The following is a 15,406-nucleotide window of genomic DNA, read 5'->3' as shown; positions in this document are numbered from 1 at the left end:
GCCTTTTTGTTTTATCCTGCTTTTGGTCAGGAAACTGATACTTTCAACTGAAGTGGTGGTATTAGAAGCCCAACAGGGCATCTGGTCTCTGTGGATTTTTAAAATCCTGGAGGCTCAGGCAAATGTGAAAATGAGGGAATACAAACTAAATGAAGCCCAGCTCCATTTTGTAGAGCCAAGTGAACGGACACAGCAGTTCAGAGAAACTACACTGACTAAAATTCAAAGAGCAGGTCCCAGTGAGGTCTTTTCAGTCTTGTTCTGCTTTACGGTAATCCCAGCAAGGTAATGGTGAGCTGTAAAAACATATTCATTTCTGCGTGAAGGGGAAAGATTTAAATCCCGGGATCTTAATATGGGACATGGGTGTTTGGGCTGAGGAAGGCTGCCAGCGCGGTGCAGGGGTGGGAGCCCTCCTTGAGGGGAGCCCGCCCTGAGGGGAGCCCGCCTCGGGGGGAGCCCTCCTTGAGGGGAGCCCGCCCTGAGGAACGATGGCAGGAGCGGCTGAGCCTCCTCAGGCCGCAGCGGCGGGCGCAGCCCGTTGCCTACCTGCGCTCGCAGCTGTCCCGGGCGGGACGCGCAGCCGGGCTGAAGCTGTGGGACGTGGAGCGAGGGGACTGCCCTGAGGGCGCGAGGCGAGCCCTGGGATCGAGGACCGGTAACGGGCGTCTTTATCCAGGAGCAGGGAGACGGTGAGTCTGAGGTGGGCTCGCATCCGCCTCCAAGGCGGGCAGCGGCCTCGGGGCAACTTTAGCTGGGCGTTGGGGAGAGCGGCGGACAGCCCCGGGAGCGCCCGGCAGCGGGGCTGAGGGTAACTTCGTGGTAGGTGGTGTGCCGGGACGGCGCCGCGTGACAGGCGTCGTGACAGGTTGTGGGTCGGAGGGCTCCGTCCCGGTGTGAGGGAACGGCGGCAAAGAGGGCGCTGAGGGAGGGGCAGCGCGTGCAGCGGGGATACCCCTCGTCCGAGCGCGGAGCCGCCCCCGAGCGCCGGCTCCAACATGGCTCTCGCGGCCGGCGGCTGCCGCGCCCCCTGGCGGCGGCTGGCGGATGCGGTCGGTCACGTGAGGCGCTCGGGGCCTGCTGCCGCCGCCGCTTCCCCCAGTCAGAGCGGAGCGAGCCGAGGCAGAGACGAAGAAACAAGATGGCGGCCGGTGGCGATCCGGAGCGGGACGCCGGCAATTCGGATTGAGCCCTCGGCCCTCACGGCTCGGCGGCCCCCCTCCCCGGCCCGGATCCCTCGCAGGGGGGGGAGCTTCCCCGTAGCCGCCTGTCCGGACTCCGAGCGCCCTCCCGAGCCTTCCTTTCCCCTCCCTTCCCCCTCCCGGCCAGCGCCCAGAGATGCGGGGCCGGCGAGGCAGGCCGCCCAAGCAGCAGCAGCCGGCGGCGGGCACCGCTCAAGCGAGCTCCCCGGCTCCGCCCTCCGCGGCGGGCCCCATCGGGGGGCTGAGGTCCCGGCAGCGGGGCAGCAGCCGCGGCAGGTGGGCGAGCTCGGCCCAGGCGGAGACGGCGGCGGGGCCCAAGCAGAAGGGGGCCGGGGCTGCCCAGGCCTCTTCCTCCGCCGCCGTCTCCCCCAGGGGGGGCAGCAAGAGGAAGGGAGGCAGCGGCAGCAGCAGCACCCCTGGTGGGGGAGGCAGCGGCGGTAAGGGTAGGGGCAGGGCCGGGGCTGGAGGAGCAGGGGGAGGAGGCGGAGGAGGCAGCTGCAACAGCCAAGGCAGGGCTGCCTCGTCCAGGAGGAGCATCAGCAAAGTGGTGTACGATGATCATGAGAGCGAAGAGGAGGAGGAGAGCATGGTGTCCGACGAGGAAGAGGAGGCAGACCCCGAGGATAACCAAGACTCTGAGGAGGAAGAGGAGGAGGAGATCATGGAGGAGGAGGACGACGACGACTCTGACTACCCCGAAGAGATGGAGGATGAAGACGATGCCAGTTATTGCACTGAGAGCAGCTTCAGGAGCCACAGCACCTACAGCAGCACCCCAGGTAGAGAGTCAGCGGGATAAATCGCACCAGCCCAGGGCAGCACACACGCTCCCTCTAGGTTTGCAAGTCCAATCCGCATGCATTCTTCCTCCCATCCTTGTACGTAAGGGATGCCCGCAAGCACTCACAGGGGTGAGGGGTATGCAGCTTAACTCCTGGCAGCCCCACAGGTGCGGGGGGGCATTAGAATGTGCTTACAAACGCAGCGAGGGGAGGGAAGGAAGGAAGTACATGCTGGAACAAGGGGCGCTTTGCAAATATGCATGGGGATTCTGACTGCTGCAGAACTGCATGGTACACCAAAACGTGTTACAAACAACGTCAGAAGTGCATGGAGCGTTCACTTACTATTTAAAAACAAGGAAATGAGATGCGTGCCTTGCAAAGGGGTCATTTTGAATAAATGCAGCAAAGGATGGCTTATGCTAGCAAATGTAACTTGATGTTGAAAAGGAGCACATGCAACTTGAAATGGCCTAAAAAAGCCATAAGCATTAGAAATTTGTAAGTTTTTGAAATCAGAGTATACCTGGAATCAAATTTACTGTCTTTAAGACAAAATGAGCTTTCCAAGGAGGGAAATGAGGTGCATTGTTCAAAATGGAGATTGCATTGTTATAGTTTGGGGAAAAGTGCACAGGGCCTCATTGCAAGGGTGTAAACCTAGTTTTACTTAATAGGGCATGGAGATGAAAAGGTGGAGGTTAAGTCAAATGTCTGGGTTTTAAATCCTGCAGTTATTTCAAGATGTGGCAACCTTTAAAACTTGCATTTGAGTTAAAGCTTTTTAAGTGTCTTTGTGATTACATTTTGTTTTTTGGAACCTCATGTGACAGATTTGGGCTCAGTTTTTCTTTTAAGGCCTATACTTCTGGTTGTCCTTAATTAGTTCCCTAGGTATGTAGTTTTCAAGCTTCAAAAATTCTTTATCTAAACTTTAGCACTTTAAATTCATTTGAATTCATTCCATAACAGAGTTCAAGCTTAGAAAAAAAATTTTTTAAAGTCTCTGAACCAGGAGAGTAGTTAAACTTAGGTGTAACCTAGGAGTGTTTCTGAACTGGGCTGCAGGATGATAAACAGTGGCCAATTTGGAAGGGGGCAGGAACAGATTGGTTTTTTTTTTAATGTTGGATTTTTTTGTTGTTGTTCGTTTTAAATGTAGTTTTGAGTAGTTAGTTGGGTTTTTTTGTTTCATTTTTTTTAAACATGAAGTGTCATTATGTGTGTCATTTAGTTTTATTTTAGGGAGTCAGTGGTACAGCCCATTATATGACTTTATTACAGTCCTTTAAAAAAGTGTGTGGACACTAACCTATTAAAAATCTATATCCACAAACTTAAGAATGTAAATGAATTCAAATAAATACATATATTACTATATTAGTTAAACTTAAGGGACATTTTTTAAGGTGTTAATACTGGTTTATTTGTTGCAGTTGTCCTACAATGAAATGGATTTTTTTTTTTGAATATGTTACCAAAGTTTGAAGTACTTTCCTCACTTCTAGTTCTTAATTTTCTGTTCAGTTTTGTGACTCATTAACTTGTTTGGGGAGTGTTTTTGTCAGGGAAGGAATCTCTGATGATGTTAATTGTCTAGGTCAGGAAGGTGTTTTTGATGTGAACATCCAGGTTTAACATGAGTTCTAGGAAGTATGGGTGTATTGTTTTTGAAATATAGTGAAGAATTTTGGCAAATGACGAGATGCCTCAGTGTGTTTTACTGTGTGCAAGCAGAGACCTGTGCAAGCAGGTTGTGGGTGGTATTTAAGTGTATCAGAAAACTCTTCCCTGATTTTGTGTGTGTATTTTTCACCTGGTCAAGGTAATTTATTTCTAAAAAGTTTGTGTAAGCATTTTCATCTTTATTTACTGTATTACTGTAGATGTATTACTTACGTCTTTATTTATTCAGCTTTTTTTACGCTGTGTGGTTGATGATTATAATGTTGATGTTGGTTAGGCTTTTACTGGCTCTTATTAGTTCAGTGTTGGCCTAATTCCTCTCCCCCCTCCTTTGCAAAAAGGAAGGTACAAACTTTTCATTTCATCAGCTCACTCTGTGTCTTGTTTCTCTTGGACGAATACCTGCATTGTGAATGTGCTACGCAGTGGTGGCACTAATTGAAATCTTCATCTTATCGGAATCCAGGAAGAGACCCTAAATGTTAGAACAGTTTTAATGGTCAAGGAAAAGATCCTTCAAAACCCAAAGAGTAGGGCAGGCCCACAGTGACATGCCTTCAGGCTCCGGTGCTCTTTGACCCAGGTGCATGCTGAGTCTTTAGCTCTTCAGAGTGTTTTACCTTCCATCTATTTATCTTCAAGTAATACAAACTGTCACATACAGTGACAAAGTTCCTGTGGTTATAACAGTGCAACTTGGTGGAGTATCTCCTTTGTTTTAGTCAGCATCACGGAATCATGCAGTCCCACCAGTTCTCTTAGATGAGGTGATGTACAATTGTTCTCTGCTTATCTCCTCTGGATCACAGGCAGCCTGAATTACTGACAACCAGGATGTAGTGTTCAGGGCTGAGGAGTTCATTTTGTAGAGCAGAGTATTGAAAAATCGTAGTAACAACCAAACTGTCCTACTAACCAAGATTTGCATTTAAATGGCATTCCACTTAAATGGGTGGCAGACTTTCCACATTTTTTTCTTATTTATATTCTTAACAGTTACTGTAAAAGAACACAGTACGATGTCTCTAGCCAAGTAAGGCGTGATTTTTGTGCTTCACTGTGGTATTATGGTATGTCTCAAACTTGAACAATGATTACTATATTATTATAAAAGTATTTGGAGAATCACAATATTTGGAATAGTAAAAATGCCTTCAATATCACGCTTATTAATGGAATACTTAAAGTTTGTGTGGTTGGATGTGTTTGACTGCTGTCTCTTGTTGGACTGGCCTTTGGTGGGGGGATTTTATGTTCATGTTTTTCTGTAATTCCTTTATCCCCAGAGGGCAGCTGTACTTTTTGGACAGGTGTCCCATATATCTTCTCACTAAACATTTTACCATTACCTGTTTGCTGTAACAAACCTTCAGGCTCATCACAATTGGGTTGTTTTCCATGCATAGTGGAATTTTAAAGAAAATCAAGATGCTTAGAAATCCTTTTTTCTTTTTTTTTCTTTTTTTTTTTTTCTTTTTCCTGGAGACTTTGTTTGCTTTTTTTTTTTTCATTATCTAAAGCTTGGCATCTAGATTTTGGCTAAGAAAATCATCAGCCTGTCTAACAAGCTAATGCACAACGCTGAAGATGCAAGTCAAAAGATCTGTCATTTAAGATGCATTAATTTCTTTAGATGGATATTGATGGGCTGTGAGCATTACAGTGATTGACTGTCGCTTTTGTTAATTAGTTATTTCACCAGAGAGCTTTGATCTTCAGGGTGAAAGAATTTAACTGGAAACCAGTTGCTCCGTTTTCTGTCGGTAGTAATTTTACACTTTAACAGACTTTCTTGCTCACGAAGAGTTAAGTGGAGGCACGGAGATACAATTGTAAGATATGCAGCCTCTTGTTTACGTGTGAGAGGATTTGTCAGCCTCCCAAACATCTCACCTGCTCTCTACATCTGGCATGCTCTTATTTTACAATTTAGGGATTTACACTTTGATTTGCTAACTGGAAGACTGTCGCTCGTTCAGCCAGCAAGTCATGAAAGATACAGAAGGCAAGTTCAAGTCTTAGCAGACAAATAGCATGGGTCAAATTAGTGGCTGATACTGCTGTAGTGACATGCAGATCTGCACTTTGTCTTCAGCCATTTCTCTAAGCAATTCTGTGCAGCAAATACTATTCTCAGGGAGCGTACATTTTAAAAGATAGGAATCATTTGATGTACTGCAGATGAATATGGAGTTCAGTCGTTTTTATGGGTCTGCAGTAAAATTTCTTGGTCAACCTTTATGCTGCATAGAAGTGGCATCAGGTGAGCAGCTGGGGGCTTTAGTCAATTAAAGGGGGAGCTGCTAGAGCTTACTAACTTGTGAAATTAGTTATAGCTTATCTTGAATGTGTCCCAGCTAAGAAATGGTCAGAATGTAGAACTGGTGTGGTAGTGCTGCTTTTTTTGTTTAATTTGCCTGGGTTCGAGGCACAGAAGAAGTGTGATTGAGTACTTCTCAGAATGACAATGTGAGATTCCATTGGCTGCTTGTTTTGCACTGGTTCTTCAAGTGATAAAATGATGCTCTAGAGTATAGAGATTGTTTGTTCTTGGCTCCTACTGACATTGCAGTGCTGATCCCAATGTTGAAAAATGCTCACAAAGCATTGGTGGTGCTTGGTATGTCTCATTTTTTATGTTGCCTTAGATTTGACTTTACCTTGTTGTTTTCCTTTTTCCAACCAAATGACTTTCAGTTAGGTGTGACTGCTGCAAAGCAATGTATTGGAGCTGTGCTTATGGTAGAATTACAAATGCATCTTTTTCTGAAAGAAATCATTTGAGTGCTGAATCTTAGACACATTCTGGTTGTCATGTCGAAAGGAAATGGAAACATTTCACCCATCCTAAGAAAATAATTTTGATTTTTCTGTTACTGCTTTTCTTCAACAATTCTTATTTTATGTTAAACTAATTCACTTTCACTGTACAGTTTTTTCCACTCTGGTGTAAGCTGAGCAAATACTTTCCCAAGAGGTTGACTTTTAATTAAGGAACCGGTTTGGATCTTGCTGTGACAAACATGTAGTTGTATCCAGTTTGCATGCTGCTGGGAGAAAGGGAGCAAAAGTGAAAACCCACTCAAAATGTTGTCTTAGTACTTTTATCAAATGTTGTAAGCTTTCTCAATGATATCCAGCAAGAACTTTTGTTGCTGTGCATTCCCATATGAAATCTGAATGATGCAGAGTAGTATATGGGTAGGAGATGTCTGATTTTGTGTTCTTAAAACTGAACAGAAATGAGGCTGCAGGTTTAGAAAAATGGTCAGAAGTCAAACTTTCTAGGATGAAGTAAAGCACAGCAGAGGGTGTCTTCTCTAAAGACTGCTCATGCTTCCAGGACATCATGTAATTGCCAATTGGTCTTTATGTTGGGAAGTTTCTGTAGTGACTCATGCTCTGAGACACAAGTCTAACTCAGTTCTGTTTTACTAAAGATGGACTTTTTATATAGGAGTGGCATGGTTTGACTTAAACTGTGGAATTTGAAGCCAAAATTCAATCTTCTTTCTTAGGATAAGTTGAAAACCCTTTCACTTGCTGGCATAAATTCTGTGCTGTGTGCCTGTGAGGTTTTTTGTTCCATTTTTTTCCTCCTTCTGTGACAGATTTCTGGAATATGTGGAACTGCAGTCTCTGTTCTTTCCCCTGTACTCTACTGAGTTTATTCTCCCCATCTTAGCCACCAACAGAAGCTCTGTGCAGGAGCCTTGTTGCCCAGGTGCTGAGAAGTTCTGAGGAAGGGAAAGTTTTAAGAGGCATTAGAGCAGTTGTGATCTTTCTAACCAAGAAATACTGGAGCCAGTGTTTATTTATAAGGTCATAACAGTGTAGCTACTGCTCTCCCTGTTTAAACAAGACAGTGATTCTGGCAGAATATTTCCCATATAGGACCTTAATCCCCAAGTCCGTTACTTGAAAAACCATTGGGCTGAAAGCTGTGTTTCCTAGCACTGTGCATCTGGAATGAAGGGGAGGTGACATAAGAGAGATGAGGCAAAACTGGATTTTTTGGACTGATTTTTTGTTAGCCTACATGTGTATGGCAATCAGCATACAACTGAGGTGCAAAAAATGCCGCATTTAGTCACAATATAACCTTGTTTTGGACCTTGGTGCAAACAATTCATTCAAATACTTTTTTAAAGCTGGCTACATAAAGAAGATTCATTAAAGATGGAAAAGTTTTTTTTGGTTTTTTTTTTTTAAGTTCCATATTCTCCAGTGTTAAAGTATAGCAGGTCTGAGGGCTGCAGGCTTTCATTCTATAAATGGAGACAAGTTTTTTGTTCCTTTTCAACTCCTGTTTGTTTCTAAATGTCAAGAAGTCAACATTTAAAGCATTGAAGTTGAATAGACTGAATAGACTTTACCAGTTCAGCAACTTCAGTTTGTTTCAAATATCATGAGCGTATTGTCCTTGAATATTTGTAATATAAATTATTTTAATAGATTATGGTAAGTGTAGACTATAATTATCAATATCTATAATTAAATGTGCCATGCGAGTAAAATTGTTTACTCTTTAATCTTAATTACAGGCAGCTCCTCAACTAGAGAATTCCAGATAGGGAGAGGCATCTACTGCAGACTGCTTCATCACTTTTGGAGATGACTAGAGAAGGAATGTGATTTAAAAGAAGTATATGTTAGATGAATGTGTAATGCTGGGACACTCAAGGTGCTCTGGATGCTGTAAATAGTCCAGTTGTGGCAGCAGGAGTCTATTGGCAGATCAGTTTATCCTTCACAATAAAGCTGTGGGATTTGAATGGAACAGAAGTGGACATATTCTGCCTTTGTTCTGTCTCCAACTTGAGTGTGGTAGGGTGTGTGATTTTACAGTACGGAGTGGGAATGTTGAGTGATACGGTGCAGCAACTCTGCTGTATGCCATGGGGCATGATGCCAAATTCACAAATGAGGTACTCGTTTTCTAATGCAGTCTTTTTCCTTATTGTTTAACCTATTAGATACTGTAATGACTTCTGAAATGTCTGTGCTGTGTGCCAAAGCAAACATGATAGTGTGTAGGATGTTTCATGCAGGAGATGGAGATTGGTGTGAATAATACAGTCAGCTGACTACACTGTGCTTGCAGAAAAGTACAATACTCTGTTATGGTATTTAGTGATGTACTTTGAGTCCTGATAACATTTGTCCATAGCTCTACCTGAACCACCATGCTTCCTTTTCAAAAGGAAGTGTTAGAAAACGTTTTAAGAATGTTTTCATAAAACATTAGGAATGCCTTACTTTTAAGGTTCCTTTTTTGCTGCTTCTTTTGTCTGGTGTAACATAAATATATCAGGTTTTTACTCCTGGAGAAAGAGACACCAAAAGGACTGGTTAGTCTGCTTTTTCAGTGAAGAATGAAAATGTGTAAGAAGGAATTGTAATTTTGTTCTTGGAGTAGAAGATCTCGAAGAATGAGGGGACAAGCAGTAGCTTCTTTCACAACGTTCATTTGCTGTAGTTTATCTTTGCCTGAAACTGTTGTCCTTGGTGGGCTTTTGCGTCTTTTGTTGTTGATTCTGATTCATTTAGGCAAATCAAGGCCATCGTTCTTTCTGCTTGCTTTCGTCAAGGGCTGACTCATTTATACCTTCACTGTGTGAGAGACCAAGGATTTTTTCTGCTAGAACTGCGGACACTTAAAGAATCCTAGTGTAAAGCTCTGCCAGCTTTTTGTGGCATGTGGGCTTTAAGGTGATCGTCAATGATTCTGGAATGTCTGTGATGCCTTACGTGACCTCTTACTAGGCCTGCTCTTACACCATCCTGCAATACTGAAGGAAGTTCCAGGACCTTCGTGTAATGTCATCTGTGAATGTGTGTTGTGTTTTGGAGGCTTTTAATTAAGGCAGCTTCGTTTTGTACATATACAGCCAAGACAACTTAGGCTTAACCTGGACATTTCTTGCTATAGGGATGCTTGCCTTCTGCCTGCTTGTGAAACTCTTATGTTTTTGTACATTTGCTGTGGTCAAACACTTTCCATCAATACAGCAGCAAACCAGAAGGTAGTCACACAAGCATGCTTCCATTTTCTGCACAACTCAAACTGTACTAAACCTGGAAATGTATTTTTATAGGCAGGTGATGTTGACCCATTGCTTCTGTAATGGAAACATCTGGCCTTTCGTTTTCTGAAACATTGTTTTGCAGGGTCTAGCTTGTAGCTAAGATTCCGTTCCCACCTTTAAAGTCGGAAAGGGAATGCTGTGTTGGTGTTGTCTGCCTATACTTGCTCAATTACTGATTTTCTTCCGGAATCATTTCACAAATTCTTCTGTACGTCTTTTTATTTATAAAATATCTACACACTGTTTCTTAAAGGCAGCTTTTCTGTGTTTTTTTTTTTTCCCCCAGTCCATTGGATTTTTCATAATAGTATTTTCAAATTCACTGAGATCTGTATTTCAGTATTAATGTGCTATAGTTTATCTTATCATTCTCTGCCACCCTACCTCGTTAGACTCATTTCCTATCATTACGGAGGAAGTGTGGGAGGAAGTCAAGTGGTTGAACAAATGCCAGGGAGCACTATTACTAAAACTTATTGACAAATTAGAATTGTAGTTGTTTACCTAGGTCACTGTATGTTTACCAGAGGGCCTAAAACCATTTTTAATCTCCATTCTTGATTTTTAAACCAAGATGGTGATTTAATAGTTAGTTTGAGATTGTCCAAACTTCATTAAGTATAAAAAAATAAAAATGTGGTTCATCCTAATACTTCAGCTGATAGCTGTGAAAAAAGTTGTGTGTATTTGGATACTTCATTATTTTGATTGAATATTTCATATTTCTTTTAACACCATATCCAGATACCTTCCTCTTGTGTTTTTCCTTCTCTTGGGCATTTAGGATAGTGGAAGTAAAGACAGGAAAATGTGGCATCTCATCTAGTACAGCATATTCATACATGTCTCATTTGGCTTATTTCTGGCATGTTGGCTCTCAGTAGGAAAGTTCTAGTAGGACAGGAGTAGATAAAGGGATTTCAGTTCTCTTTTGTGTTTTAATTCAGTTGAAATTGATGTCCTGAGACATCTGCTTGAAATAATGTTTCCTGTATGCTACAATAGGAAAACAGTTTGCAGTGTTTTTATACAAAGTACCTGAAGCTTGATTCTTCTAGAATGTTCCTAGGAGGAATGATTAGCCAGTATTTCTGAATAAAATTGAGAATTTCCAATTTAATTTTTTGTCTGAGGGAAATATTTGTCGTTTTAACTAACTTGAATTATTGAAATTCTAAATGTCATTTTAAAGATTAATAGACATATCTTGCGTGGGAAATACAACAGAATACAATAATATTCTGATTAAAAATAAGATATACGTATCTGAAATTCTGCTTTATATTTGTAGTTAAATAAGATTAGGTGAATATCACTTAAGTAGCTGTGAAGACATGAATCCTTAACTTGCAATGGTTTGGAAAGATATTTTAGCACAGTCACTGATGACAGGTACTTTAACACGTTGATCTGGAAATGGCAAACTTCTTACTGTTGTTTTTATTTCCAGGTAGGAGACGACAAAGAGTGCATCGTCCTCGTTCTCCAATATTGGAAGAAAAGGATATCCCACCTTTGGAGTTTCCTAAATCCTCAGAGGACTTAATGGTGCCTAGTGAGCACATCATGAATGTGATTGCCATCTATGAGGTACTAAGGAACTTTGGCACTGTTTTACGCCTTTCTCCTTTTCGTTTTGAGGACTTCTGTGCTGCTCTGGTAAGTCAAGAGCAGTGCACACTTATGGCAGAGATGCATATAGTGCTTTTAAAAGCAGTTTTACGTGAAGAAGACACTTCAAATACTACCTTTGGACCTGCTGACCTCAAAGATAGCGTTAATTCCACTTTGTATTTCATAGATGGAATGACGTGGCCTGAGGTTCTGCGAGTATATTGTGAGAGTGACAAGGAATACCATCATGTTCTTCCTTATCAAGAGACAGAGGACTATCCTTATGGACCAGTAGAGAATAAAATCAAGGTTCTGCAGTTCTTAGTGGATCAGTTTCTTACAACAAACATTGCACGTGAAGAGTTAATGTCAGAAGGTGTTATTCAATATGACGATCATTGTAGGGTTTGTCACAAACTTGGGGATTTGCTTTGCTGTGAAACTTGTTCGGCTGTGTACCATTTAGAGTGTGTGAAACCACCACTCGAGGAGGTACCAGAAGATGAGTGGCAGTGTGAAGTCTGCGTGGCACATAAGGTGCCTGGAGTAACTGACTGCGTCGCTGAGATCCAAAAAAATAAACCGTACATCCGACATGAGCCTATTGGGTATGACAGGCACAGGCGAAAATATTGGTTCCTGAACAGAAGAATCATTATGTAAGTAAAGGAAACATTTAGTGCATTCTAAAGAATAATATTGAATTGAATGTGAATTTGCAACGCTATCCTGTAAGGCGCTGTTGCCATCTCATAATTATTCTTTAGTTACATAGGACTTTACTGACTTTTTAACTTGATCTCTCTAAAGAGAATATAATTATCCCATAATTTTTCTCCAAAACAAATATTCTCAAATTATATTTAAGAAGGAGAGGAAGGCAAGGGCTAAGGCTTAATTTTAACATACCTGAAATGCATAAATGTGAGGAAAAGAAAGCAAACATTTACCGAAAACTGGAGTTCCCATTAACTTGCTAAAGTACTGCTTAAATGCCTTTGTGATCACATGATGCATAGGAGACTGGTTTTGGTGCACTGTCACTTGCCTGGAGAGCATTTTGATATGCTGAACTGTGCTCCCCCGCAGTGATTATTTTTATTCTATTCTCCCACATTTGTGATTGAGGTCTAAGAAGTTTTCATACTAAAATAAGCATCATAGTATCCCTTAGTTTAAATAGATAAAAAAATTTTGAAGCCTGAGTTGATCCAAAAAGACTACGTGAGGATTTTCTTGTAGTTCATCTGTTGCTTGCTTTCAAATTGATGTTTTTATACTTCCAAAGACAGCAGTGAGAAACCCTATAGCTAAACTGTAGTGTTTCAGAAAATGGTTTCTTTAAATAGTGCTGTCCCACTTGTACCTTCACAGTTCTGCAAAAATCTTTAGGGTTCCCCTGCAGTGAAATGTCTTGTAGTCTTTCATTCTGATGATGTCAACTTCTGCTGTGATTTCAGAGTGAGGTAATTAACCCATGAAAAATCAGCAGATCATTCCTTTTAATTTTTTTCTTTCTGTTTTCTGTTTCAGTACAGCAAATAGTACAAAATTGACATACATTTTGTCCCTGACTAAAACTGGTAGTTTGCCCATGTGTTGTCTCTCCAGTTTTCAGGCATCTTTCCTTTTGAGAAAGGGCTGGAGGTAAAGGAGTGTAGAAATTGTTCTGAAGAATTCACATTCCAAGCAATTTTCCCAACGAATGTTAATTTTTGCTTGCTTTGATACAAAGTTTATACAGTATTAACATAACCTTTCTTGAGTAGAAATTTTAGGAGGCATCAGTACTAAATGGGATACAGAACTTGAATATGCATTGAGAATGTGAACGTGTTGTGGATTTGCATAGCTACAGAAACAAGTATCACAGATTTACTGCAGTTAGTTTCCTTCGTGTGTGGGTAGCTCTTCCAGTTTTGGGCTAAACCATACCACTGATGCAAATGCACTCGAGTTGTCTTTCTGAGAAGCCATTAGGGTTTGTTTGCATTTTGCTGGTTTCTGGGAAAACTTTTATAGAACTTTAACTAAACTAGTGTATGTAGCTGTGCTGCTTCTGAACTGAGGTTTGTTTTTGTGTCTCATTCCTGGATGGTTTCTGTGAGTCAGTGTGGGTCTGGAAGCAGTAATGTAACTGACTGATCTGTGAGGGAGTGCTCCTTCTCCTTTTGTTCCATGTAGCCGAACAGCTGCCTTCATTACATGGAAATTTATTTAGACCCTTTTCTTGTCTTGATTAAACACTACTCAGTTGTGTCCTGCTGGTTGAATTTTCTAAACCCAAAACAATCCTTTTGGTTTTTTTTTTTGTTTGTTTGTTTGCTCGTTTGTTTGTTTTGAAGTGAAAATCTAGTAAAAACTAAATATTTCAAGTGTAAAACCTTAGTGAGGTTTTGCAAGTATAATGAAAGTGTTTTTCTCTTCCAAAGGGCAAGGAAGAAAGGGTCTTTTCTGGTAACCACAAAAAAGTAAAGTAAAATAGGAGGAAGATGACAGATGAAGGACAATCTCTCTTCTCTGCCCATGGTTTTTGTAATTTCCTTTCAGACTTGCAAGAAAAACCTTGCTGTAGAGATGGGTTTGTCTTAATGCTTTACTGCACTGCAAAATGATTTTGTTCTGCTCACTATTACAGATTTGAGGACTAACAGAAGTAGTAATAAGTCAGATTTTATTAATGGAAGTTTTGTATCTTAATTGGTGTTTATATAACAAGAAAGCATCATTAATTCATTGGATATCAAAAAGGATAGGAACTATAAACAATACAGCAAAAGGAAAATTGCTATTGGAATTTCCATTTTCCTGATTTTCAATTAGTAATAAAATGTTTCAAAACATCAATGAAAAATTTGTGACATTTACCAAGGTCAGAGTAAATGCAGTTCATCCATTACTTCCTAACTTTCTTTTATATTCTCATGCAGGTTACTTAAGTTGAGGTTTTCTATCCTTCCTGTTGCAGTTAGATGCCTTTTGCTATTGTAACTGTACCTGTGCCTGCTTCCAAAACAAATTGGTTCAGAAGTATGTGGCTTGGATTAAAAACTTCTCAAATCCTGCTGATGGGATCCGAGTAACGAACAGACACTGAGACATCCTGGCAGCCCTGCAGCTGTGGTGCCCTTCAGCATGATGTGGGATGTACAAAACTGACTACTACACTATTCATGACACTGAAGTGTAATTTAAGTTATTTGTAAGGTGCCCCATAAAGCCGCTTCATAATGAAACAGAAGCATTAACTGTATAACAGAACTGTACTTCAGTTCACATAGATGTTAATCCTGTGCTGTCAGTTCTAACGTCCTGTAGATTTAATAACCGCGCTGCATAGCAAAAGCGACCATTTTGCATGTGGAAGCATGCATTATGCTTTGGAAAACTGAAAGAGGATTTGAAGGATAACTGCCAAATGTTAAAACTTGAGATCCACAAAATGATATCATTGTAGCAATTTTTAAAAAGCATTTTTCAGCAGTGTTTAGCAGCGCCGTGTGATCCAATATATCAAAGGATGCAAACAGTTCTAAAAACAATTTGTGTAAATACTGGTATGAAATCTTGCCTGGGAGTTAGAGAACTGAAATCCATAATTCTTGCCTTTATTTTTTTTTCCCCCCAGAGGATTTTGTTAGGCTGTGCTACTTCCTGCCCTTCTCCCCTTTCTGGTAGTTCTAAGTGTTACCAATCCGTCACATCGCTGTTTTCCCCGCCTGCTGAAGAGTCAGTCCTGGCACAGTGTCCGTCCTTCCATCTTCTTTTTATTCATAGCCTGTCTCTCGGGTTTCTCTAGATCATAGTGATGTTCCTTTAACCAATTCAAGAAGGCATTTGAAGAAAGCTTGACTCTTTTATTAGTTATTTTAAATCAACTAATTTTACCTAAGCAGATTGCATTGAATGTTTTCTGTGTTACTGCTCAGACTGTTAGTGAGTCAGTATGGGCACCTGGGGGCTTCCACTAGCTCACACCTGAGCCTTGAAAAGAGATCTGACCAAAGACAAGTTTCATCTTTGTACAGAACAG

General features: G+C 41.4%; 1 protein-coding gene across 1 annotated transcript in view; it reads left to right on the top strand.

Moving 5' to 3' along the window:
* Nucleotides 1-1,338: 1,338 nt before the first annotated feature.
* Nucleotides 1,339-15,406, top strand: part of BPTF (bromodomain PHD finger transcription factor) — a gene marked incomplete at both ends in the record, with an annotated part of 43,611 nt that continues 29,543 nt past the window's right edge. Inside the window, 2 exons of the mRNA XM_079544458.1 lie at nucleotides 1,339-1,981; nucleotides 11,210-12,032. Coding sequence (XP_079400584.1) covers nucleotides 1,339-1,981; nucleotides 11,210-12,032 — 1,466 coding nt within the window. The remainder of the gene's footprint in view (nucleotides 1,982-11,209; nucleotides 12,033-15,406) is intronic.

The sequence above is a fragment of the Tetrao urogallus genome (genome assembly GCF_951394365.1).
Source record: "Tetrao urogallus genome assembly, chromosome: 18".
In the NCBI taxonomy this organism is placed as follows: domain Eukaryota; kingdom Metazoa; phylum Chordata; class Aves; order Galliformes; family Phasianidae; genus Tetrao; species Tetrao urogallus.
Note: the sequence above shows the minus strand (reverse complement) of the source record. Positions and strands in the feature narration are given on the sequence as shown.